Source organism: Seriola dumerili, unplaced genomic scaffold (genome assembly GCF_002260705.1).
Source record: "Seriola dumerili isolate Sdu_G_001 unplaced genomic scaffold, Sdu_1.0 BDQW01000043.1, whole genome shotgun sequence".
Classification (NCBI taxonomy): Eukaryota; Metazoa; Chordata; class Actinopteri; order Carangiformes; family Carangidae; genus Seriola; species Seriola dumerili.
In genome coordinates this window covers 2,172,081-2,197,044 of record NW_019174298.1, presented here as the reverse complement: position 1 = coordinate 2,197,044, position 24,964 = coordinate 2,172,081, and the positions used below count along the sequence as shown (strand labels likewise).

The window sequence follows — 24,964 nt, the reverse complement described above, 5'->3', positions numbered from 1 at the left end:
AAGACCTCCCCACCAGAGCGGGGGACTCAGAGGCCAACAGAGAAAAGAACAGATACCCCTACATTTTACCATGTAAGTGCAAAACATATATTAGAACAGGTTACAGCTTCTCTTGTATGTGTAGCTATGTGTGAGACTCTTATTTGTCTCACATTTCTATTTCCCGACCATCGTAGATGACCACTGTCGTGTGAGGCTGTCCATTCAAAACTCCCACCCACACACTGACTACATCAACGCAAATTTTGTGCCTGTAAGAGCTCATTCACTTCTTCCACTGAATTTTATTTTGTCCTTCATTTTCATTACATCATTACTCTGTCACTGTTTTCCTGCTTTACAAGCTGTCCATCCGTCTCTGCATCTGTCAATGACTGTGCGTCTGTATTCAGGGTGGAGGATCAGAGAGAGACTTCATCTGCACCCAGGGTCCTTTGCACAACACCATGGCTGACTTTTGGAGGATGGTGTGGGAGCAAAATGTCAGGGTAATCGTCATGGTGACAGCTCTGAGAGACAAGGACATAGTAAGAAAGACATATTCAGTCTGTGGGAATGTGTTTTGATGGGTGTGCCTGTAACCTATCTGAAGAAATAATTTCCTTTTTTAGTGGAATTCACTTTCTCACCAAGGGTTAGATGAGAAGGTGTTTTTCACTTTCCTGACAACAAAGGTCTCCTAACCTTAGAGAAGTAGTAAACGATATCATCCTGTCAATAAAGGCGTCTTTATCAGAAAACACTTACATGTCTTGTTCTGGGGGGGGCAATGACCAACACCATATTTTGCTGTTCAGTTTGAAGGACTTGTTTCCTGTCAATGTCCAAAGGTAACAATGTCTACCTACCAACAACTCTAAAGCTCAGTGGTTAACACATGAAATCATTTATTTAATTTGCACTAAATCTGAAATGTATAATCGACAGCGACATGTTTCCGGTCTTTGTGCTAAACTCAGCTTAACAACCTGCTAGTGGTACAGACATGTGGTATCAATCTTTTGTGAACTCTCCAAAATAATAATTTCAGAAAATTCCTCACAATTTCTTTAAAATTTTGACTTTGCCCCCCATTTCTACGTGTTCAGGTGCTGTGTGATAGGTATTGGCCTCTGGAACGACGGACAGTTCATCATGGACTGATCCAAGTGACAACAGTGACCCGCACACAAGGTCCAGATTATTTTATCACCACCATTAACCTCAGACAGGTGAGCAGAAGACACATTCATCATCCCCTTTGGCGCCTGTAAACTGCTGCTGTGGACTTCTGTGTGCACTGACAAAGAAGTCTTTCGGTTGGATTGAAGTAAAGTGTTTGTTTTTCAGAGATACTGTCCAACAGACAGGATAATCACACACTACTACTACCCCTCCTGGCCGGACCGGGGCATCCCTAAAGACCCATCCTCCCTGTGTGCTTTTACTGACCATGTCCGGCAGCATTTAGAAGCCATTCCTCGCCTGGGGCCAGCTGTGGTGCACTGCAGGTCCGACCACTGACTTTAAGCCCATCACAAACACCCCTTCAGGAAACCCATTACTTACTTATAATCCTGCAGAGTTTTCAGAAGTTTATCAGTCAGATGGTGCATGAGACTTTTTAAAGTCAACCCTCTGTTTATGTGTTTCAGTGCAGGTGTTGGGAGGTCAGGGACTTTTGTTACATTGTTGTGGCTGATGCAGCTGTGTGCCAGGGGCATCAAGCCTGATATCCGCGCTGCTGTGGAAGATCTACGGCTACATCGAATGTGGATGGTCCAGAATCTGGTCAGTCCAGTACTGACACTCACCTCCAGTAGTGAAAGAAGTAGTGAAGCCTTTTACTTTTAGTAAAAGTAGAAATAACCAAATAATAAACAACACATTACCACTAAAAGTCCAATCTTCAAAAATGTAATTAATTAAAATTACAAACAAATTAGCAGTAAAATGTACTTTAAGCATCAAAAGTTAAATACTTATAGAACTTAAAATCAAGTAAAAGTAAGGTATTCAAAGCATTTGTTATGCAACCTTTTTATTTTGGAGTATTATTGCTGATGCATTTGTGTGTAAACAGAATTTTTTTTCTTTTATTATCATTTTTATTATTATTTCTTTTTAGTTTTTATCTAGAGTATAAAAATGCTTCATATTTCAAAAACTAATAATATATGATAAATGTTACTTAAACTTAATCTGAACAGTAACTAACTATAGCGTAGTACCTCAAAATTGCACTTAAGTACTGTACTTGAGTAAATGTATTTAGTAACTTTCCACTACCACTCACCTGCACAGGGTTATCAGACATAAGTGAAATTTGTTGAGACATATTTAAGTACATGTGCAGCACCTCTGAATCACACCTCTCATAGTCATAACTTTGCTTATTTATCATCACACCCATGTAATATTCTGTTAGAGGACCCATACTCCAGTTTAGACTGTAATAATACATGTGTTAAAATGAATAGCTGTAATTCACTCACACGTGTATTCCATTGCTTTCTAGGAAACTCATAAACCTATCATCTCCATGCTCATAAACACTGTGCTCTACTGGTTCATCCCAAACGCCATTAAATGAAGCAGCCTCATTACATGCTCATTCCTTTGTGTGTACTCAGGAGCAGTACATATTTGTACATCAGTGTCTGCTACAATGGCTCAGTGGAGGAACAGGAGGAACCTCAGCATGGTGAGAGTGCAGAAATAAGCTCCCACTGAGCACCGACACACACCATATTGAATTTCAGCACAGGCAGCGTATTGTTAGTCACTGTAACGTATGATGCCGTTCTAATTAGGTGTCCTCTCTTTCCCAGCAGCCCACAGATTCAGGGAGCCAGTTCGAATATTAACCACCACGTTCAGGATCGACCTCATGGCTCCGGGGGAGACCGAACAGGGAGGAGGAGACGTCACCGTCACAGACAGAAACCTCCACCAGACCCACCGCAGAACACAATACAGCAGATTTTACACCCAGGGAACCTACTGAGGAGGTTACTGCCCTCCTCATCTCCATTTAATCCAGGCTCACACTCCTCCTGAACTCACTTACTCTAAGTGATAATAGAGAGACACAAGCAAGACACTGGGTAAAAAAAAAAACAAACAAAAAAAAACATTTGAAATAACATCATACAGAACGTGACATGCAAGGATAGAAGGCAGAAATAATGCTGTGTGACAGGCTCCTGCAGGCGGAAAACTGGTCTGGCAACATGCAGCTAAATGCTGGTGAAGAAACTGCAGACGCAGCTGTTCATACTGCTACCAGGAGCAAAAATGAAGGAAATCGCCTGCCATTCAGGACAAACCTGTCCCTCTACTGTGAATTACTTACCACAGGATTCACAAGAATAATGTGAGGCTGATACCTGTGAATGCTAATGGTGCACACGGGCACAAAGATCAGGTCTACTGTGTGCAGCTACCAAAGATGTTTGGGCACTTCAGTGTTTTTATTGTGAGTTTGTTTGCCTCCATTATTGATAAAGTGACGGTGTGAGATGACTTTTATTTAGAAAAAATCATTGTGCATCACTTTATATCACACAATGCAGGCTATCAGTACTTAAGGATGCATGTGCAGAATTGATACTGGACTTGCTAGAAAGGCAGACACATGGTATAGTGGCTGTACAAAAAAGGTCATGTTTCAAAAACACACAGGCACTGCCATTCTCCTTAGATGACTGAAACCCATTACAGTACATGAAGGAGCTATGAGTATAATACATTATAGAACATTAAGGGCTATCCCACTTCTTAGAGTCTTTCATCTGTCATGTAATAAACATGTATGATACAATAGATCCCTCTTCGGGTGGAGTTTTGGGGGTTGGTGATGTATTGAGGAGAGAAAAGGAGGATCCAGCAGCAGTCAGCATCCTTCACGCTCCCTCTGCCACGTCTCCACCACGTGGCAAGTGCTAGTAGCTGCAGGTCGAGTGGTGACACTGTATTGCAATAAAAGTCCGTAACGGAGGAAAGTCCTGGTGCGATTTTAGTGCTGCTGAGCTAGTCCAACAGGGGGCGTCACAGCCCAAAGCAGCATTCACTAACAAGCGAGTCATCTCCAGAGTTCGGTTTGTCCGCATGTGAACTCAGCTCAAGACAGGCGAGAAATACAAAGAAAGAGGGAGAATTCACACAAGTTGAAAATGCGCTTTTAGCCTATGTTTGGCTACGTAATGCAGTCTTAATACCACTGAGGTACTCACTGTGAGACTTAACAGTGAACAAGGCAGATGAGGGAAGGTAGAGCAACAAAGAGGGATGTCTAAGAAAAGCAGCACAGCGCAGGCCAACCCCAGCGAAAATATATATGAAGTATATTACAGATTAAAACAAATGAGGAGAGAAAATGAACTGTTCCAGACTATTGGTAAGGAGAACCAACAGTTAAAATAACACTTAAATTAGAGTTCAGGTCCAATAAAAAGATTAGACACTACATCCTTTGGCCAAAACAAAAATGAAAAAAAGAACTTGAGCAATTGCCTCAGTAAGACAACTTATTATCTGTATTGTTTGTATGTGTATGTACAGTCCGTGTGCGCAAGATATGCTGACACATAATGAATATAAACATATACATGCCACCCTAACAGACCACAAGAGGGTGTGAGAGAATAGAAAACTACTGATAATGAGCAATCAAAGGCTGGGTGAAAAGAAAGAGGGAGAGTCTAGTCCATTAATTGCTCTCCTCCCAGTCAAACTAGTGCACGCTCTCCGACATGTTAATGGCTTCCTGGATTTCACGGACGACGAGGATGCGGGCAAGCATCTGCTCCAGCTGTTCTTTTGGGATTGGCTGAGTGGAGTACCAGATGGGGCTGTTGGGAGCCACCACGGGCTCAGGTGTCAGGTAGAAGGTGTCGTTGCGACCTTTAGCACTCTGTGGACTGACACAGGAGCAGAGAGAACACAGTGTGAGGACACTTTCAGGATATGTTTATTAATCAGATGTCAAGGTTACAGTTTCAGCTTGTCTGTGCATTAAAAAAAAAATTATGAAATATTTTTTGAGATAATGAAGTAGGAAGGTGTGCCTTCAAATAAAATTTCTATCTGATGTCTATGAAATGCTGGAGCGACAGCAAGATACTGTCACGGGAAAAATCCAGTTTTTACAATGTGGGTCTTATTTTTGTAATGTTGGCCATCATCTCCTCATCCTATTGACATACACTGTCCACATTATAAGGTACACGTGCATCTCAACTGTACATCTTTTAAGATGCCTACAATGTCCAGTTTTTGTGTTAATTCAATAATATGTTTAAGCATTGATGTCATAGTTAGTGGTGGTATTGTATTGAAGGTGTTTCTAACATTCTGTATGTAAATGTAAAGGACAAAAAACATTAGAAACACAACTCAATATAATGAAGTCGAGTACGACACTGCCTTTAACTATGACTTTAGTGATAAACACATTCTCCCATTTACACATTTTGACAATGTCAAAAAAACTTGAACTTTTTTGGCTTCCAAAGAGAATTTATGGAGCTGTTGCATTGAATTACATGAGATTGTACAGGTGTACCAAATAAAGTGGCCACAGACTGCATATTCCCTTATGCTTCCATGTCCAGAGAGCTCAACCTTTAGGTCCTTGTGTAAAATGTTACACATGAAACGACTGATCGGATCCAAGGTGTTAAAAAAATCCTTTGAATGTGGCTGTGATTACTTGGTTCACATGAACAACCCACTCTGTGGTAATTTCTTTTTTTTTTTTTTAAGTAGCAATTTTTTCCATTTTCAGTGAAGAATGCTGACATTTTTAAAAGGCAGCCAAGGCCAGAAAAGCTAGTTGCCGTTATTCCTTGGCATGCTGTTAAGAGGCAGAAAACATTAAAAATCTTTCACCGTTTTTGAGAAGAGAACAAAAAAAAAAAAGTTATTATACAGCATCCATTTGTCAGTTGCCTAGCAACAGTGTTCTCACAAGTTTAAGCACTTGAACACAGAGTGCAATGTGTACTCCACCTTGCATGTCAATAACACAACACAGAGTTTTATTTGAATGTAGCAGCAGCAGCACATTCAAAAGAGAAGCTCGACTCTCGTCATGCCTACACCTGGCCAGAGTGAAAGACTCTACATGGTAGCAGCAAGAGGCATTTTTACCTGTTTTTTTTCTTATCAATGATACTGTTTCATAAATTTTCAAAGGTTGGATTCATCATTCGTTACATAGGCAAAGGCACAGAAACAGGTTATACCTCAGAAAACATGTTTCCTCATAAAAACATTTTCCTTTTCACTGAAATCCTTTTGTCATCCTTAAATTATGTTTTATATTTACCATTTGAAGAGGTAGAAATCGTAGAGTTTGATGGGGCATCGCAGTGGGTTCTCTGGGTCCTCCAGCTGCTCTGAGTACATGTCATCTGTCACTGAACAAAGAAAGAAAATGGTTCATTATCCTTAAAAATGTGGATTCCTCCCAGACATCACAGCACAAATCAAATCCATGTGCGCTCTTACCTTTCTGACCTATGAACCTCTCTGTTGACTTTAGATATCGGATGCTGGTGCTCTTGTCTTTGGGGTTGTTGGGACTTTTCCTGGTGTGTCTAAGCACCTTAGAAAAGGCCACTTTTAGATGCTGATCCACTGTTTTCAGGTGGAAATACCTAAAAAAAAGATAATGCAGTATTTGATCAGCGTGTGTTGACAGTTGATAAAATGGGGCAGAGGGGTGATACAGAATAACTACAGCAATGTCTTTTGTATGGTTGTATTTTGCTAATATGCAAGTTGGGAATTATCTGTGATCTACATGGAGCTCTGCCCTTATGTACAGATATAATGGACAATGCTGCTGCATGTCAGTTAAGCAGTATAGAAAAATCATTTGTATGTGATGACTGAAGTAAATTGCTTCACGTGGGACCATAGTGCAACTCACTTTGTGTTGAAGAACATTAGAGTTGTAAGCAGTGTTGAGGGTGAATGAGCTCCCAGCTGTTTACATTCCCACAGCATTTCCTCTGTCACATGACTGGGGATAACGTAACCTGGTAGGAGAGGTAAAGAGCAGACTATGAAGATGTATCCAGTTGGATGGATCCAAATCATCACTTAATCTGTTATGTTTACTACTATCCAACATATAGTTAGAATCTACCCAAAGCAGATCTACTAAAACCTACAGTTTCTAGTAGGGGGTCTGCTCTGGCTAAATAAGTGTTATTTAATAATAAAGTCCTCATAATCCAAATTGAAGCAACCAATCACTAAAACTGGACTGGAGCCTCCTGTCACTCCGATTGATGAACCGATGTTAAAATACAGCAATGCTTCGAAGGACAGTCGTCCTCTAGCTTCAATTATGATAACCTCTAGAACGGAAAACACTAACTTTTCATATATCTTATATAATAACCATAATAATAATAATAATTATTATTAGAACAATTCTAACAATAACAATCAAATTGAGTTAACCATCAAGCAGACAGTTTTTCTCTCATACTTTATATTTTGCTCTGAATATGACCACAGAGTGATGCAAACAAATAAAGAGCAGCCGCAGCTTCAGTTAATAATATCTACAGTGTAGGAAAAAAACACGAGCATTTCACAGACGTGGCCGCCTCCAAAGTCTCACTGTTTGACAAAACGTCATCAACATATATGTTTGCATATCATTCAGGGATTGATTCACATTGACACTCATTTTCCCAAATTATATCACAGAAAACTCCATAGGATGCCCGCCGAAACAGAAACAACTGCAACCAATATGTTCTGAATGCTGAGGTAATAAAACTGACTTTAATCATTATACTATAATCCTACATCGGGCTTCAATTCTGCTGTGCAGCTGTAATATTTAAGTACATAAAAATATCAGATTAGACTCTATATCAGCATTAACTCAAAATTACAGCATGCGGATTGAGAAATTTTGATCAGTATCATTACAAAAATGGTTGGTTTGTGTTTTCTCTCTTGTGCACTGTATAAAAACAACAAAACACAAATTGCAAGTTCACCATAGGTTTGATTAACACCTTTAGTTCTCACCTAGCGGATGAACTGATGGTCTCCAAGGCTCCAGGATCTGGTGCAGACTGTGAGCGAAGCGAGTGTAGTATTGATCTGAGAAAACGTCATCCACGCGACCATTATCAAACAGATACTAGAGGAAAGAAAACAGACAAAGAAAGATGCAGTAGTACCAACAGGAGGAATGGGTGTTGAATGGAGCGTGTGTGTTTGTGTGGATGGTGAACTTACTTTTTGTATGCACAGAAATACATAGTATAGAACATCAGCCTCATAAGACTCCCCTTCCAGCCCCCGAGCCTCTGTGGTCATCAAGGAGAGACCCATGCAGAGCTCAGCAACTGCACATGACACCAAGTCCTCCTGGAAACGTAGTGCCTGACGTCCTAAAAAACACACACGTCAGTCATAAGCTTGACAGATGAAAATAAAGACGAAAAAAATATATTTTTTTAACACTATAATAAACATTGTGTGTGTGCACTTACGGCCAATTGGGGCCAGTTTATTTTTGTCTGATTTATCCAACTCTGCGTTTTTCCTCTGAGCCCAAAGCCGCCAGACGTCCAGGCCCTCTTCCGGCTTCAGTGTGGCAGGCAGCAGCAGCTCTTGCACCTGCACTTGCTGCTGGCCTTGACCATCTACCTCTGCTACCACTGTCTGACCCTGCACATACACAAACACACCAACGTGGTTACCATGTGCTAAAAATAAATAAATGACTTAAAGGATGTTTGGTAAAGACAAAAGACCATCCGTCAAATCCACAACTGTGTTAGTACCTGTAGCTGCTGTGCGTCCTGCCCTGACAGCCCCTGCGTGTGCAGTACCTGCTGCTGTGGGTCCCAGATAAGGGACTGTGTAGCATTGGGGTAACCCTGTACTGCCACTGGGATGTGAATGTTTCCATTCATCAGCTGAGCAGGGAACAGCGTGTTTGCAGCCAGTGTGTGCACCACTTCTTCCTGCCCCCCCATTCCTCCAGAGCTTGTTATGCTGGAAACGGCCTGCGCTGTTTGACTTTGACTGGCAGGGATTTTTAGCTTGTCATTTTCAATAGTAACTTGTGTTGGCATTGTGGTCATTGTTGTAGTGTTTGCCCCTGCAACCTGGACTGTCCCATAAGCCTCCTGGGGGATGGCAATGTGTGTCACTTGCTCGCGGCCTCCAGACCCAGCAGGAGCAGAATACACAGGGATGGTCCAGGTCTCCCCTGTTGGACTGGTGATGGTGCCTGTAGCACTGTAAAGGTGAGAACTGTCCACTGTTAGGAGGTCTGGCCGCAGGGACACGTAACTTTGCTGCTGGCCCTGTCCCTGAGGGATAGCCAGGACTGTGGCTACCTGCTGACCAGGCAAGGCATAGGACACAGTGATGGGCATGTCCACCTTGCGCTTTTTGGCTGGCTGGAGGACACCTGCTCCCTGGGATGTGGCAACTGTGGTTCCCAGTACCCTTCTCTCTGCACTTTCCTGCTGCTGGGTGGGAGACAAGGCCCCCACTGTCTGGATTTGGATCTGTTGTCCTCCTGCAACCGCTGCAACCAACTGGGCTTGCAGCTGAAAGACATGGGAACAAGTGACAATTGGTAACTAAATTTAAACTCTGGTTGATGACAAAATTTGTAATCCTGCATTCATGTTGTGCACATGTGTACCTGTTGGTGCTGCTCCTCTGTGAGTTCCCCAGGCTGAATCAGCTGTGCAGTAGTCACACCTTGTAGCTGTTGATGGGAACCAGAGGGCACTTGGAGGACCTGACCCAGCATTTGACCTTGCTGCTGGCCCTGAATTTGCACCTGAAAATATGGATAGGCCTAAATGAAGTGTATCAAGAGTGAAATGGAACAGGATTACGTGACAAGCACAACATAAAGGTGCGTTAAAGGTACAAACCTGAACTATCTGTTGCTCTGTATTCTGCTGTACAGATTGTTGCTGAGACGTGGACTCCTGTATCTGCTGCTGCTGAGGCTGGACCTGCACCTGAACCTGCAACAGAAGACAGCGTCTGTCAAAAACTTAATTTCAAGGACAGACCTCTTTCACCGATTTTTTTATATGGCCATTTAGTACACTGACTTACCGGGCAAGCCAATTCCAACAATGACCCTGCCACCTCTGTGCTGTCTGTGTAGATGCAGTTAGCCTCTTGCTGGTAGACCATAGTGGTGGTGGTAGTCGTGGTGTCTCCACTTTGCTGGCTGAACTCCTGCAGGGCATCTGGACCCTTGCTGGCCAAGGACTCCAGGAACTCCTTCATGCGATGCTGAGGGATGCTCCGAGCTTTCTGTCTCACTAGCTCCTCATAGGAGCCTGCACCATCCAGGGAGTTATTCATTGCTGCTGACAGTGTCCTGTTCTTTAGGGGGAACCTGTGGACATGGTGAATTTACAAACGATTGATTTAAATTATTGTAAGGCTCATGTGCAGTTATAATAACATCAACATAGAATGGTTGATGGCAACACCATCGACACAAAAGAAACATACACGGCTTTTGAATTTAAAATAAAAAGTTAACAAAACATGACATTAGTTGAAACTTAAGAATGTTTACAGTCTGACCTACAGTTCACTGTCCAGTGGCAACATACACAGATGGTAATAGGAAAGGGTTAATTCTAACTGCGTGTATACGAGCTGGGACAAAAGCGCGGTCACTTTCCAAATCCGATGCAGTATTCAAAGTGGTGATGGAAAGTGCTGCATGACGAAAACATGCAAGTTGTACACTACATTTAAGTTGCGATAGTGTGCATGGTACAATAGCTCTATAAGAGCTAATCTAACAGCTGATTACACAACGCGCTAGGTTAGCCAGGTACACGGCTAACTAGCCGCGTGTTGTTTGCAAGTAAGATCCGACCACAGCTGTGTATAGCGAAGTGTAATAATGCCACCATGTCTTTGAACGACAATGTTTTAACTTCGTAGCACATGGTACGTAAACAGAAAACAACGGAAGTTGGGTAACCCTCCCATGTCAGTAACGTTACACCTACTGTATTTTTGTTATCTCCGTTGCTAGCAAGCTAACGTTAGCAGGCGCGTTAGCTACCTCTCTTCCTCAACCGGGCCGAGGATCGAACCGCCCACTAGCGCTTCTCTGCCCTCGAAACGGTGGTCCTTTTCCAACCAGCAGGGAAACGAGGTGCTATTGGTGTTTCTTTGTGGCTGGTTTATTCTTAATTTTTCGTGATTTTCGTTAGATGGATAGCTGTAGTTTTTTCTTTTTCTTAACCACTCATATTTCGCTGGGCGCCATCTTACAACGATACCCTCAGACCAATAAGCAAGCGATTTGTAACTGTGTCGTTCTATCGCGGTATTTGCATCGCGTGATATCGCGGCAAGTGACGCTTGTAGCGTAGTCTGTTAAAGGCGACACACGCAGACAAACTGGCAGACAAGATCAGGTAGATGTCAGTCCACCTTAAAACCCAGTTATGCCAGACAGACGCTCCTAGTGGTTCACTGGCTTCTGAATCTTTTAAGGTGGTTCCATTGAGATGCACTGAATATTTGGGTGGTGCTCAAGAAGCTCTGGGCAACTAGGGGTTAATTCCCACGCACTACACCTCAGCATGGTCTGCATCTACCACACTGGTTTGTGTTATGGGCCAAATAGCATCAGTATTAACCTAAACCTATTATTGCTTATTATGGAAAAGTAGAAGAGATATTATATGTCTTTTCATGGCTGAATTTACCTCCTCAGGATTCCCTGTGGACCCTTCTTAATCCAGCCTCCATTTATTGACCCACATTATAAATTGTTTCCCCACATATGTGTGTGTGTATATATATATACACACATATATATGAAATCAACACTACCAATGGTCATCATATAGATAAAATGCCATCATATATTAATCAAACATATTAAGGTAGGAAAATATAATATTGGCTTCAACAAACATAACAGTGTATCCTACTTCAGACAACAGAAACATTGCAGTTTGAAGTATTATTTATTCTTGTCCCATGTCAAAAAGGACACATGTGCACCCATCTGAGTCTTAAAAAAAAAACACACAGTGGTTTGGCACTGACCCACCAACTTTGTATGAAAGCCATGGCATTTGAAAGCATCCCCTCTGTGTAACATCAGCTTAGAGCCTATATGAAATTTACATACATGAGGTCCTTGTTGAACAATAATCAAAGTTGCATACATTCAACAAAGAAGAGGAAACACTGTAAGTGAATATTATTGCAGCTGATATAGAAAAAAAAATGAAGAAGGCTCTGACACTGACCGGCGAATCCTGAGATTGATCAAAGTGTTACCATGATAATTTTGATGAAGAAATCACAACTGACAATCAAGAAATAGAAATATATTTTCCAGTTTCAATGGGATCGATCCACATATGAGAACTGCAGATCAGCAGATGAACATGTAATGATTAGAGTATCTGACTTGACACAATCTCAGCCTAATCAGCCTGTGCCCTTGCTGATATTACACATTAAGTGATGCAAACAATTTGGGCATGTATCTATGGGCTCATGGGAAGTACGATGTGCAGCTTGCTCTCAGTCAATCAAATCTTCCCAGGGTCTTCTTTGAGGGTGACTGTTCTGTTGAAGACGAGCTGTGGCAAAAGAAAGTAAATTACCAAATAATTTCCCAACTGAATAAAAAAACAGAATCTTTCATCAATGTGTATTTGTAATGTAAGACATGACTGTTTACTGTACCTTGTCTGCGGTGCTGTCAGGGTCCAGGGAGAAGTAACCAACTCTCTCAAATTGGTATTTGTCAAAAACCTTTGCTCCCTTAACTGAGATATCCACTAAGGCACTGCTGATCACCTGCAGGGAATGCTAAATCACAAAAAGAATACATATATTAAAACAAACTGTCACTTCATCCATTGATCTCAATTAATCCAAAAACACCCTCTGTCACAGGAGAGCAGATTTACTCACAGGGTTGATGTCACTCAGGAAGCCTTTGGGCACTTCAGATGGATCCTCTGGATGTTTGTGCAGGAATCTAAAAAGACAGTGACAACTTTTGGTTAAGTGAGTTTTCTACATGAAGTAATGGTTGTGAGTGACAGCGGTTGATTGTGACTTACAGTCTCTCATAGAGACGCACTTCACACACAAGCGGCTGGCCGACCCAGTGGATGAAGGCCTTCGGTTTCTCTGCAGTCTCCGAGCTGCAGCAGTTCACCTCCAGTTCCACCACTTTACCCTGAGCGTCCTGAGAAACAGTGGAAGAGAGACCATGACGCGTTGTGAGGACACGGAGGATACATGGAATCAATTCATCACTAAACTTGACCTCGACCTGGATAAGCAGCTGAAATATCCAATTAATTTAAGGTCCAAATATGAATTTTACATAACATCAGAGATCTGGAGCAGTAGAACTGGGGATTTTACAGCCAGTTTTTCCTAAAATCTCATAAAAGGCATTTTAACAACTAACATTATTGCCAGTGGCAGGCTAGAAAAAGTATTTTAGACCCTTCAATGACACGTAAGACTTTTTTAATATGCCCTAGGGCCTTTTTTGAGGAAACTGAAATCAATGCTTTTTATGGCTTTTCAAGACCTGCAGAGACCCTGAGAAAACAGAATCACACACACTCTGTTAACATTTAACTGGAATAAGATCTGTGGAAAGCTATTACATATTAAAGGATTTCACAGCAGTTAGAGCATCTTTCTCTTCAATAATGGCAGGTATTTTTTTAAGTGAAACAGAATATGTAAGCAGGGTATAGTTATGAAAGGGATTTAGGTCATATCCTTCAAATTTGGTTGGATCGCTTAAATATGGGCAACAAATAACAAGGGGGCAGAGGATTCTGTGTCTTTTCAAGCTACTGAGTGAAACGACTTCGAGTCTTACCTTAATGACCTTCTGCACAGAGATGACATACCCAGCATGCCTCAGTCCTACAGGCTGTTCTGGGGTCAGCCGTTTGTAACCCTTCTCCATCACCTGCAAACAAAGGGAGTCCATCATCATGTATACGATCAAAAACATTTCACAAAGAAAGTCTGCTTCTTATACTGTGAGGGTTTTTATTCCCCCCCCCGACCTCTCTGAAGTCGCTCTGTTCTATGAAGATCGTGCGAGTAAATGGAACTGTGTGGCTGCCTTTGGCCTCGTTGGCAGGGAAGTCTGGTACTCGTACATCTGACTGGGAAACAAGAGGACAACCGCAGGAAGAGTCAGCACATATGATGTTTAATACTATGTAAAAGACAGGGTATATACAGGGTATAACAAGTCTCAGGAGGCAGTTTGATGTATAATGTCTGTGCATTTGTAAAAAAAAAAAAAATGTTCAAACCCGTGAGTTCTCAGGAAGGTTCGTTATGGTGACTTTGAGTGGTTCCAGCACTGCCATGGCTCTGGGTGCTGTGTCATTAAGCACCTCCCTCACACACGACTCCAGTAGGTGGGGCTCTGTTGTTGTCTGGGAAACTGTGACTCCAACCTGCCAAGAGATGCAGCGTATTATTATACAACAGGACTGTCCTCTTACATGTAATTACTAGTTCCTCCATCCATCTATTCTACATACCCGTGCACAGAAGTTGTTAACTGCCTCTGATGGGAAACCTCTTCTTCTCAGTGCAGTCAAAGTGAAGAGACGGGGATCGTCCCAGTCCCTGTAATAAGAAAAGATATCTTCTACTGTTATCCAACAGATTCAATGAAGCATGAGGAGAGCACATGAAAACTCGCTGCACACTACAGCTGAGTGATATGAAAGAGAAAAAAAATCATACTGAGATTATTTTGGAAGATATTGCAATTGCAATATGAGTCACAGTTTCAATTGGAATTGGCAGTTCTGCATATAATTTTCACTTTTTTGTTGGGTCTTGTACCAAACAAGCATGTTCCTTCACATCTGGAGAATATGATTTGTAGGCTGGGGCATCTCTTTAACACAACAATGCTTCATTTATGGTATGTTGTGACACATTTTACCTTTATCAAAAAAATGTAGCTCTTGAAATTTGGATTTGGATCGTTCAACCCTACTGCACTACAAATCACAGTTGGGAGTACACAATCCAGCCCGTAAGTATTTGGACAGTTGCACACTTTTTTGTTCTTCAGTCTCTGAGCTTCAGCACATTCAATTTGAAATTAATTAATGGATACTACATTAACGTGTCAAGTCTCAGCTTTAATCTGAGTATGTTTACACCAATAAAGAAAGAACAGTGTAGAGATGTAGCCCTTTAAACACATAGTGCCCAAAGTCTAGAGGTTTAAAAGTAATTGGACAGGTGAACATCAAACTAAATTATCATATTTCATATTTTGTGGAAAATCCTTAGCATTCAATGACCAAATACTTACAGTCTGGACTGTATATGGTTTAAATTCACAAGATTTCAAGATACTTGTGATGTTCTTACAATAAGTGGTAATATCTTTTAATACGAGAGGAAGGACTTAAACCCTTTTCAGGCACAAAATTTGTAACATCTCTGAGTTCATGAAGCTGTTAAAGTGATGTCTTTTTGTCATTTCAGATGTAGGTGACTTTTACCTAAATGTTCCTTATGTCTTAATTAAGATATGAGATATGACAGTTGTAAACAGAGCAACATGCTTGCCTAATATTTTGCAAGTGCTGTACGAGAGGAAGTGGTATCACTGCAGGGAAGCAGCAGTGAGTTGAAACCTTGAAGAGAGTGTTTTCTGTTCTCTATTCTCTAACAGGCTGCACCACAGACTTAACCTGAATTTTGAAACTTAATTTGAAGCCTTAATTAGCTAATCAGTCCACTCAGGGTATCTGTTGATATTGATTTTAAGAAGCATACTGCTTGGAACTCATTTGAATATTTTTATATAGGGAAACTTCAGACCAGCGATTTATGTGGCACTAAAAGTACTAGTACTGGTACACACATGCTTTCCATCCATTTAGTATTTTTATACCCCATTATTTAAATTCATTACAGGACAGACTGTTTATAATAATAATAATGTAATATAAATAGTTGAAAAATTGATAACCAATAATGGAATAGCAAATATAAATCCTATTTCACCTGACAACGCCAGTCTCTACCAGTCTGATGATTTTCCTCTTGGACACAACAGTGTAGGTGAGGTTCAAGCGGCCATATTCCCACTGAACAGGGCAGTACACATCCAGAGCGTTACACAGCCAGTAATATGATGAACGCCTGTCACAGAAATAAAAGAAAGGAAGGTCAACATCGACAATTCATGTGTATGCCTCCAAGACAGATTATCATGTTGAGATGTGACAGAATTCATGTATACCTGGCCTGAAACTCTTTGGTACACAGTGAGTGTGTGATGTTTTCAATAGAGTCACACAGGCAGTGGGTGTAGTCATAAGTGGGGTAGATGCACCTGCATAGAAAGATTTGAGTTTAGGTTTGAGTAAGAAGAAAAATATTATATTTGATTGAAACCATCTGGGTGGAAAAAGTACAAGAGTTCAGATTTCATACCATTCATCTCCTGTTCGATGATGTGCTGTGTATTTGATTCTGTAGGCCACAGGGTCCATCTTCCCGTCCTCCATGACCATCTTCATCCTGAGTGTGGCCTCTCCCTCTGCAAACAGGCCCTTCTTCATCCTCTCAAACAACACCAGAGACTCTTCAATGGGACGGTCCCTCCATGGTGATGGAGGAACGTTATGGCCCTTTAGTTCCTCCCCCCTCTGGTGGCACACATACGCATGACCCCTGGAGGATGGCAAAGAGAGGAATGAAACATCTTCTATTGGCTTGTGCACATTTACTAACAGGTATACAAAGTTCCTACACTCACCTACGAATAAGGTCCACAGCAAGGTCGTAGAGTTGCTGAAAGTTGTCCGATGCGTGCGTGACATCATAAGGTTTGTAGCCTGTGGAATACACTTATACTGGTAAAAAAAAAAAAAACTCTCTTCATAAATGTAGAGTGTAATTGACAAAGCTTTAATCAGACCAAAATAAAGTGTAAATCAAACTCACCAAGCCACTCCACCATGTCTCTGATGGCAGTGAAGTACTTTTCCTCCTCCTTCTCAGGATTTGTGTCATCATACCTCAGGAAACAAATTCCATTGTTTGCCTATGGAAGAGGCAAGGTTTAAAGAAAACACCTGCACCAGAGAGGATTAAACAGCTTATGTGGTGGTGAAAGATGAGAAAACGACTTTTACCTTTGCATAACCAAAGTTGAAGTTAATAGCTTTGGCATGGCCGATGTGAAGGATACCATTGGGCTCGGGGGGAAATCGGGTACGAATCTAAAAGGATTCAGACACAGCAGAGAGAAAATTCAACCACACACATGATCATTTTCAACAGTGAAAAATGCCTGTTACATTCTCACTAACTCCCAGTTGATGTCCGCAAATAGCTTGTTCCATCCAAAACCCCGAGCTAATAATTTAGTATTACATAGGACAAAGAAAAAGAGCAGCAAATCATCACAATTGAGAAGCTGGACCTAGCGAAATGTTCATGATTTTTGTTTGAAAAATGACTGAAACAATAAATAGATTATTATTAGCTGCTGGTTATTTTTATGTTGACTGACTATTCATTGAAATGACTAACCATTTCAGCTCTAGTAAGACATATAAAGTTTGTACCTGTCCACCAGTGATCTCCAGGTGCTTTTTAATCAAGGACATAGTGTTCGGTGTGACCACATAGCCCTCAGTTTTAAAGTTCTCTCCTGTATGACGAAAGGTAAGGATGAAAGATCGACATCTTCAGTGAGTAAACTCGTTAAAAAATTCAAAGACAGCGGCACGACTGCATCTCACTGTTCAGGTGGCTCACCTGGTTTATGGAACTTGAGTGCCTCTCCTCTGAGCTGTTCCATGAGCGACTTTCCCTCCCCAGTGGTCACTTCACCTAAACAACCAACACACACAGTTAAAAACAAACCACCAACACACACAGTTCACTTCACTCCCGTGTGCCACCCATTTTGCCTGCTGCTTACCATTCACTGCCAGCTCCTCTTTCTTCAGCTTCACCTCATTCTCTGCGACTTTTGCTTTCTGGGGCTGCAAGATAATTAGATATTAACTACAGATGAAATCAAATCCTTCAAAGTGCAGTGATTAAAAGAAATTGTTTGACATCATGGAAAAAAAAACGTATTCGCTTTATTGCAGACGGTTAAATGAGAAGATTGATTGATTCAACTCCTGTTGAAGCATTACCTTAGGCTTCTTCTCCAGGTCAGCCTCTGTCTTGGGTCCTAACAGGTGAAGGACCTTTAAGACCAAAGCCAGAGTTAGTTAGGTGAGAGCAATTGGAGAACAGTGGGAAATGAATCACAATCTCACATCAAAAAATTCAATCACAATGACAGATATACTACTACTAATAATATTCTCTTTTTCCAACACACCTGCATGTCCACCTCATTTTTGATGACCTTCCCATCAGCCCATTTTAGGGCAGCGCGTGCCTCTCCTGCAACAGACACAAAAGCCCAGTGAGACTTTCTGTTTATCTGTGAGGTTGTAAGGATGTCAGTTCAGTGTGAGATCATACCCATTAGTAGTCCCATGTTGAAGTGGTACCGCTCCTTTACCAGCTGCTCCTTGTGCTTCTTGATCACAGACTCCACCTGCACAACATACCACTGTCGCTGAACATACCACGCCCCGAAAAGCTTGTAAAAGGACACACTTCTGATCAGTGTAAACTCGTGCGCTTACTGCGTCTTCAATCTGCTCCGGTGTTATGACCACGCCCACTCCACATGCTTCTTCAAACTCATTCTGGTTGATGGGGTCCTGAGGATGACCTTTCACAAAGTCCAGTGCAGCTGCAAAAAAAAAAAAGATGGGTATAAATTCATAGAACACACATACACATACCTGGTACACATTTCTATCCACAACCTATGTCAATCATCCAGGCAGTCCATATATCAGGGCTGGGCACACATTCTGCTTTCTCCAATGCTCTCAATGCTTCTAAACTTGACCACCACCTACGTCCCCAGCCTCCTTCACAATTTGCATTAGGTGTGGTGTCAGGACATTTTTTCACTGTGTATTTTATATCCATCAAATGTTTTGTATTTCAGGCTTTGTCTGAGGTTTTTGAGCTATAGGAAAATTTGTGTCAAGCTTACCCAGATTTGTTTCAGAGTGCCACATTAGCAGGATCCAATTCAAATGCATATCATGTTGAAATAAATGATTCAAAACCTTGTGTCCTGGCTCAATTTGGTTATGCAAGGCAATATATTTTGTGTGTGTGTCATATTATCAGATATCCTTGCATCTTGTTCATGTCCACACAGTTGTGGTACCTCATCAGTCAGAACTTACCTGCCAGCTGTAGCTCTGTGCAGATTTTGCGCTGAGCTATACTGTCTGAAAGGAATGCCAGACGTTTTAGGTCTTTAAGGCGGGATGCCATACTGTAGAGCAGTGTACCCATGGCTTTGTCCACTCCTGATGGCCCATGGACCCGTTGGGCCTATCAAAACAATGAGAAAAGAATTGAATTTGTTGCTTCATTAAAAATGTGAGAGTGTCAAGAGCGATACTACAGCTAAGACAGTCAGGGAACACCGGCGTCACTATTTTTCCTCATCTTGCCCCTGGAGCGATGGTCTGCAAACCTTGGCTAGACTGGGTTCCTGGGGCACATTAAACCCCACTGTACATAACTGATGAATCATTTCAAGTCAGTTTTTAAGCAAAGATGCCAAAAAATCACTGAAACCAGCTTCTCTGATGTAAATATTTGCTAGTTTCACAGTTTTCTATGATACTTAAGTCAATATCTTCTTTCTGACTGTTGGTTAGTCATTTGGATCATTGATCTTCTGGGAATAATGATGGTTAAAATAATGATGCATTTTCTCTACTTACATTTACTCTTTATTTTATACACCAAACAATCACTCAGTTAATCAAAGAAAACAACTGTCTAATATATTGTTGATGAAAATAATTGTTGTTGCTGTTCTGTGTGTTAATTACCTGACAGGCAGAAAGACACCAAAGCAATATGATAAAATACAACTTAACAACAAGCATAATGTACACTAAAACAATTGCAGTTGTTGAGACAAGACCAAGCCATAATATGGAGGTGCAAATTTCTAATAAACTTGAGATGATTTAGATTATGTATCTAGGGTAAACATGGGGCTTTTGGGGACCCAGTGTAGTTATCTGCTTATTGACACAGGCTTGTTGTAAACAGCGGAAGGAATGTGAAAGTGAAAGCATAGTGACCCTATACCTACCCAAAGTCAAGAGAAACTTCATTAATAAAAGACAGTGAGGTACTCAGACATAAATGATGTCTAAACTCATTAACATAGAACCTTAAAAAAAAACTAAGAACAGGGGGTGGACACAACAAGTGAGCTGAAGAAGTGAATGTCACAGCTGCTGTCTCTACAGGCATCTCAGTTTCCTCCAACACACTGGCTCGTACCTGAGTAATTGCGTCCTTCAGGGCAGAACTCAGCGCTTCATTCTTCAGCGTTTCTTTTGCTTTCTGCTCACTGAGCCCTATCGAAGTGAAAAGTGTCATCGTATCCGCCATTTTTCCACCGTAATCACCGGCTAGACTGGAGCCACACAGACACGCCACCACCGTGCACGAGTTTCCTTCTGGGAGAGGGAGATAAAGGCGACTTCCTGTACACCTCAAAGAAAAGAAAAAAAGAAAAGATATATAAAAATATTAACCAATAAGACACCGCAGGCACGGATGTATTAACCAATCGCGAATGAGCTTGATTTAAAGTTACTACCTACTATAAGCAAGAGAGCCAATCAGCGGCTGTGTTGACATCTGTGAGGGTGGTGCTACCGGAATCGGTGTAATGTTGCATCAGATTGACATTCAGTCATTTTCGACAATTATTAACATTGATTAAGTTTAATAATGGCATCTTATTCACATTAGATTACGTTTGAATTTAATTTACAAATGCTAAAACATTTCGAAACTTTTCTCCTCAAATATATACGTCTTTCCAACTCAGTGTAAGGTCTTCGTTGACCATCATAAACAACTCCGCGAAAGTTGCTTAGATTGGCAACGGCAACTGTATAGTGTACAGTTAAGTTGTATTTCCCTGTAAAATTACTTTTCATGGATGGGTAGGATTTATTTTAGGCTGCTTTATTGAATCACACCATGATACGTTTATAATGCCAGGACACTGTGATAGGTCAGTATACGCTCGTTCTAGTCTTTAACTATCCAACAGGGTACCTGTTAGCATCAATACAGTTATGGCCAAACATGCGATGCTGTCATCGGGGGCAAAAATATGGAGATCTCTGGCCTGCACAAAGTCAGAGCTGCGGCTGGATCTCACCCTTGCCTGTGGACAATCTTTCCGGTAGGTTTAGCAGACTCAGATAGCCTTAGAACATAATATGCAACAAGAGAGCTGCAGAGCGGAGTTTAGATCATCCCTGTGTATTTGCATGAACATATATCTCAACCTACAGCTGGAGAGAAACCGCAGAGGGCCATTGGACCGGAGTGATGGGAGGACGAGTGTGGACTCTGACCCAGACAGATGACACCCTGTGGTACCACGTTTATAAAAACCAAGAAGGGCAGAAATGGGGATGCGACAGGAAGGGGAGAGCTGGTATTTCTCTCCAGGAGGAAAACAAGCCAGAGAAGAGATTCAAAGGGGCTTTGAAGGTAGAAGAGGATGAGATAGTGGCTGAGACTGCAGTGCAGGACACTGATGAGGAAAAAGAGATGCTGAGAGATTACTTCCAGCTGAATGTGGAGTTGGGAGAGCTGTACAGAGAATGGAGAGCAGCAGATCCCCACTTCAAGAAAATTGCAGATATCTTCACAGGTCAGTGTGTGTTTGTGCATTCATCATATCACTTATTATAACACAGTTAGTAATGACTAAGTCAATATTTGTTTTATGAAATGTGACTGAAATATTATCGTTTGGTATTTCTCAGGTGTGCGAATGCTGCGCCAGGACCCCACTGAATGCTTGTTTTCCTTCATTTGCACCTCCAACAACCACATCTCTCGTATCCAAGGCATGGTGGAGAGACTGTGTCAGGCTCTGGGTGCCCCACTGTGCCAGCTGGATCAAACCTCTTACTATGACTTTCCTTCCCTAACTGCACTTGCAGGTGCTCCGTTCATTCCCCACACTACCTTTTTATAATCTTGTCAAGAAAACGTATACATGTGATGCAGTTTTTACAACTTTTTTAGGGCCGTGGGTCCATTGAGTCCCTGGTGATATAACTCGTACCATCACTCTTGCTATAGTGTTAGTGGTTTAGTGGCAGAAAATCCCTCCAGTAGGCCTTGATTTGTTTCCAAACTGAGTTATCTTGAGTAACTATGAGGAGCTAGTCTTTGACATGTTCATATCCAATGATTATCATCGTTGTATGTTTTTCGCATGGTAATCGGCAGACAGCAGCGTAGAGGCATGTCTCAGGGATCTCGGTTTTGGATACAGGGCTCGGTTCCTGCAGCAAAGTGCGAAGCAGATTCTTGACAGCCATGGACTCCAGTGGCTTGACGGTCTGCGCAGTGTCCCATATCTGCAGGCCCGTGATGCTCTGCGCACTCTCCCTGGTGTGGGCACCAAGGTACAGTGGCCCTTAATGTTTTTCTAAAATTAAGTGAACTTGGAGTAACATGTAATAATGGCTTTGTGTCATCCTGTAGGTGGCAGACTGTGCCTGTCTGATGTCCCTGGATAAGGCAGAGGCCGTGCCCGTTGATACACATGTGTGGCAGATTGCTAAGCGTGACTACAAATATGCTGCTGGCAACGGACAGAAGAGCATCACAGATAAACTTCACAGAGATATTGGTTCGTATTCATGCATCTCAGTAGTTCCAAGTGGCTCCAAACATTGAACAGTTGTTCTCAATTCTCACAATGCTTAATGTTCTATTTCTACAAGGTGATTTTTTCCGAAAGCTGTGGGGTCCTTATGCTGGTTGGGCACAGTCGGTCAGTGTTATTTTAGCATTCAGTAACTGCTGGTCAGTCTCTGCCATGTCTAATTATACTCCGCTATAATCACAGTGTCTCTTTCTGTTTTAGGTGTTGTTCTGTGCTGACCTCAAGAAGTTCCAAAAGCTAAAAGAAATGCCACTGATGCAGCCAAAGAAAGAGGAAGAAGACAGAGATGAAGAAGAAACAAGGATAGCATGCAAGAAAACTAAAATGAAGGTGGAAGAAAATCAAACTGTGAAGCACATGAAAACTAAGTCAGCATGCCACAAGAAAGCAAAGATGACTGTCAAGAAAGAGAAGGTGGTATGAGGTAAACAAGCTTCTCACATCAGGATTCACACCAGGTTACAATAACAGACTTTTTTTTAAATTCAGCTTCATTTGAAAAAACCCACTGAAATGAAAAACATAGTAGATTTATTTGTGAGATAAAACTGATTACTGTAAAAACAATTCTCAGGTGTTTTGTTTACATGTATTTTTACATTTTACTGTAATGTCTCCTTCTGTAATGTCTACTTCCACATGAGTTCACTATTACACACTGTTGTGTTTTTTTACAATAAAAACAAAAGTCTTTATTCGCTTTTCATAGTTTATGTATTTTGAGAGAAAAAGTCCATATTAGCACAATCATCAACACAGAGATACCCTCAAGCCCAGTAAAACCAGCAGTCTCATTTCTGCTAAATGTTGCTGGAAGTGGCCCCTAGGAGGCAGTATGCACTGGAAGATATTGCGCCACAAGATAATAGCACACAGATGACCATTTGCTTAAGCATTTTTTTTTTTAATTTTGAGAAGAAATTGCACTGTTTCCTTGTGTGGATTTTTTTTGTTTGTTTAGCCCCCGGGTTTCTGTTACACCATGTACCCACACGCCATGGCATTTGTGTGCATGTCTGAAAAGGTCATAAGACACCAAAATGGTGTTTGTTCTGTGGCTTCGCTGCATTAAAATAGTTTGCCTGTCCATTGGATCATAAAATTCTGGGTGGCTGTGAAGTGCCATGGTGTCCGTATGTTTATCTATAGGCATTAGTTGACTGTGTCAGCTGGTCTTTTTATAGCATGGATTGCAGTTATCTGCTGTCACTGCTTGGGGCTAGTGTGACTGTCTCTGGTGACAACATGGACATGTCTTTCGGAGTGTTTGACCCGTTAATGTCTCTTTATAATGAGAAAGCAATATTTTAGATTGTTTAAAATACATGGGAAAAAAATCATTCTGAAATGTGGCAACAGCATACATGACAATCAAGTCTCGTTCTTGCCCTGACATGTAGGCTTAAGTGAGCAGGTGCATTATGCATTTAGTTGTTGCATCTATGTGTCTGTATGTGCATGCCTTATACCCATACAGAGTGTTTGTATTATTTGTGGAAGGGTGTGCAGCCATGTGAGCTAATGAGTATGTGAGTCAGCTTTCATCTCCACTCTGGTTGAGCCGGACAGAATCTGGGGCCCAGCTTTAAGGCAGAGTCGCACAGTCACACTGAAAAGAAAAAAAATAGATAGTAATCATAGTAAAAAAAAAAAGAAAAAAAGAGTTAAAAGGACACAACTGTTTGTTTTTTTTTAAAAAAGGAGAGTGGGATAGGTGAAAGTATGCTTGAGGTAGAGACTTGATTTTAATGGAAAAAAACATGAGTGCACGCATGTTGACACACAAAGACTAAAACAACACACCAGTGGCCTGTGCCTTATGTAAGAGGTGGGTCGCAGCTTGTGTTATGCCCTCAGGAACTGTTCAGTTCAGAGGACATCGTCAACGCACCTTCTCTCTCTCGAAGAGGCTCTCCTACAGGCACCAGGGGGCGCCACCTTTGGAGTTCCAGCAAAAGGGAAAGGCCTCTGTCTATTTCCAGATGTGCAGCAGGGAGATTGTATTTGTTTGTCTTTGGGTGACAACATGTGAGAGGTGGTTTTGTGGGCGTTGAGTTTAAGAGATGTGGG

The 24,964-nt window shown here is 41.5% G+C and overlaps 4 protein-coding genes across 7 annotated transcripts; 2 read left to right on the top strand and 2 right to left on the bottom strand.

Moving 5' to 3' along the window:
- The first annotated feature begins 446 nt into the window (after positions 1–446).
- LOC111217279 (receptor-type tyrosine-protein phosphatase beta-like) lies at positions 447–3,069 on the top strand. Its single transcript, XM_022739062.1, has 6 exons — positions 447–527; positions 1,089–1,211; positions 1,330–1,490; positions 1,635–1,770; positions 2,613–2,683; positions 2,814–3,069. The coding sequence occupies exons 1-6, from the start codon at positions 447–449 to the stop codon at positions 3,037–3,039; spliced, it is 798 nt and encodes a 265-aa protein (XP_022594783.1). The 3' UTR covers positions 3,040–3,069.
- Positions 3,070–3,488: 419 nt separating this feature from the next.
- qrich1 (glutamine rich 1) lies at positions 3,489–11,281 on the bottom strand. 3 transcript variants are annotated; one of them, XM_022739236.1, is made up of 12 exons: positions 11,025–11,281; positions 10,105–10,393; positions 9,915–10,010; positions 9,677–9,835; positions 8,802–9,578; positions 8,508–8,685; positions 8,251–8,405; positions 8,038–8,152; positions 6,917–7,025; positions 6,493–6,641; positions 6,311–6,401; positions 3,489–4,901 (listed from the first exon to the last, which is right to left on the bottom strand). In XM_022739236.1, the coding sequence occupies exons 2-12, from the start codon at positions 10,357–10,359 to the stop codon at positions 4,715–4,717; spliced, it is 2,271 nt and encodes a 756-aa protein (XP_022594957.1). In that variant the 5' UTR covers positions 10,360–10,393; positions 11,025–11,281; the 3' UTR covers positions 3,489–4,714. The 3 variants fall into 3 exon arrangements, with proteins under 3 accessions (XP_022594957.1, XP_022594959.1, XP_022594958.1); XM_022739238.1 differs by having other exon boundaries at positions 9,677–9,817; XM_022739237.1 differs by having other exon boundaries at positions 11,081–11,281.
- A 696-nt stretch (positions 11,282–11,977) lies between these two features.
- On the bottom strand, positions 11,978–20,669 carry qars (glutaminyl-tRNA synthetase). The gene is made up of 23 exons (XM_022739153.1): positions 20,470–20,669; positions 19,347–19,497; positions 18,726–18,835; positions 18,559–18,634; positions 18,413–18,477; positions 18,222–18,275; positions 17,999–18,062; positions 17,833–17,907; positions 17,640–17,725; positions 17,205–17,291; positions 17,014–17,113; positions 16,826–16,904; positions 16,501–16,740; positions 16,307–16,399; positions 16,069–16,206; positions 14,577–14,664; positions 14,343–14,489; positions 14,088–14,189; positions 13,895–13,987; positions 13,113–13,240; positions 12,961–13,027; positions 12,730–12,855; positions 11,978–12,623 (listed from the first exon to the last, which is right to left on the bottom strand). The coding sequence occupies exons 1-23, from the start codon at positions 20,578–20,580 to the stop codon at positions 12,573–12,575; spliced, it is 2,331 nt and encodes a 776-aa protein (XP_022594874.1). The 5' UTR covers positions 20,581–20,669; the 3' UTR covers positions 11,978–12,572.
- A 269-nt stretch (positions 20,670–20,938) lies between these two features.
- Positions 20,939–23,589, top strand: ogg1 (8-oxoguanine DNA glycosylase). Of its 2 annotated transcripts, XM_022739151.1 has the most exons (7): positions 20,941–21,388; positions 21,501–21,865; positions 21,981–22,160; positions 22,453–22,631; positions 22,711–22,858; positions 22,953–23,002; positions 23,096–23,589. In XM_022739151.1, the coding sequence occupies exons 1-7, from the start codon at positions 21,279–21,281 to the stop codon at positions 23,315–23,317; spliced, it is 1,254 nt and encodes a 417-aa protein (XP_022594872.1). In that variant the 5' UTR covers positions 20,941–21,278; the 3' UTR covers positions 23,318–23,589. The 2 variants fall into 2 exon arrangements, with proteins under 2 accessions (XP_022594873.1, XP_022594872.1); XM_022739152.1 differs by lacking the exon at positions 22,953–23,002 and having other exon boundaries at positions 20,939–21,388; positions 23,096–23,198.
- The last annotated feature ends 1,375 nt before the right edge of the window (positions 23,590–24,964 follow it).

Bases quoted from the DNA above. Each gene is read 5' to 3' on its own strand.
- qars (XM_022739153.1), bottom strand. From the start codon at position 20,580: ATGGCGGATACGATGACACTTTTCACTTCGATAGGGCTCAGTGAGCAG. The intron at 16,207-16,306 runs GTATACATGAAT...TTTCTGTGACAG, and splicing joins ACCAAAGAGTTTCAGGCCAG to GCGTTCATCATATTACTGGC. The intron at 14,490-14,576 runs GTATGTAGAATA...ATCTCTTGGCAG, and splicing joins TTAACAACTTCTGTGCACGG to GTTGGAGTCACAGTTTCCCA.
- qrich1 (XM_022739236.1), bottom strand. From the start codon at position 10,359: ATGAATAACTCCCTGGATGGTGCAGGCTCCTATGAGGAGCTAGTGAGA. The intron at 6,402-6,492 runs GTAAGAGCGCAC...TTCTTTGTTCAG, and splicing joins GAGGTTCATAGGTCAGAAAG to TGACAGATGACATGTACTCA. The intron at 4,902-6,310 runs GTAAATATAAAA...CTCCTGTGTCAG, and splicing joins GATTTCTACCTCTTCAAATG to TCCACAGAGTGCTAAAGGTC.
- LOC111217279 (XM_022739062.1), top strand. From the start codon at position 447: ATGGCTGACTTTTGGAGGATGGTGTGGGAGCAAAATGTCAGGGTAATC. The intron at 1,491-1,634 runs GTCCGACCACTG...TATGTGTTTCAG, and splicing joins CCAGCTGTGGTGCACTGCAG to TGCAGGTGTTGGGAGGTCAG. The intron at 2,684-2,813 runs GTGAGAGTGCAG...CTTTCCCAGCAG, and splicing joins ACAGGAGGAACCTCAGCATG to CCCACAGATTCAGGGAGCCA.
- ogg1 (XM_022739151.1), top strand. From the start codon at position 21,279: ATGGCCAAACATGCGATGCTGTCATCGGGGGCAAAAATATGGAGATCT. The intron at 22,632-22,710 runs GTACAGTGGCCC...GTCATCCTGTAG, and splicing joins TCCCTGGTGTGGGCACCAAG to GTGGCAGACTGTGCCTGTCT. The intron at 23,003-23,095 runs GTCAGTGTTATT...TTTCTGTTTTAG, and splicing joins ATGCTGGTTGGGCACAGTCG to GTGTTGTTCTGTGCTGACCT.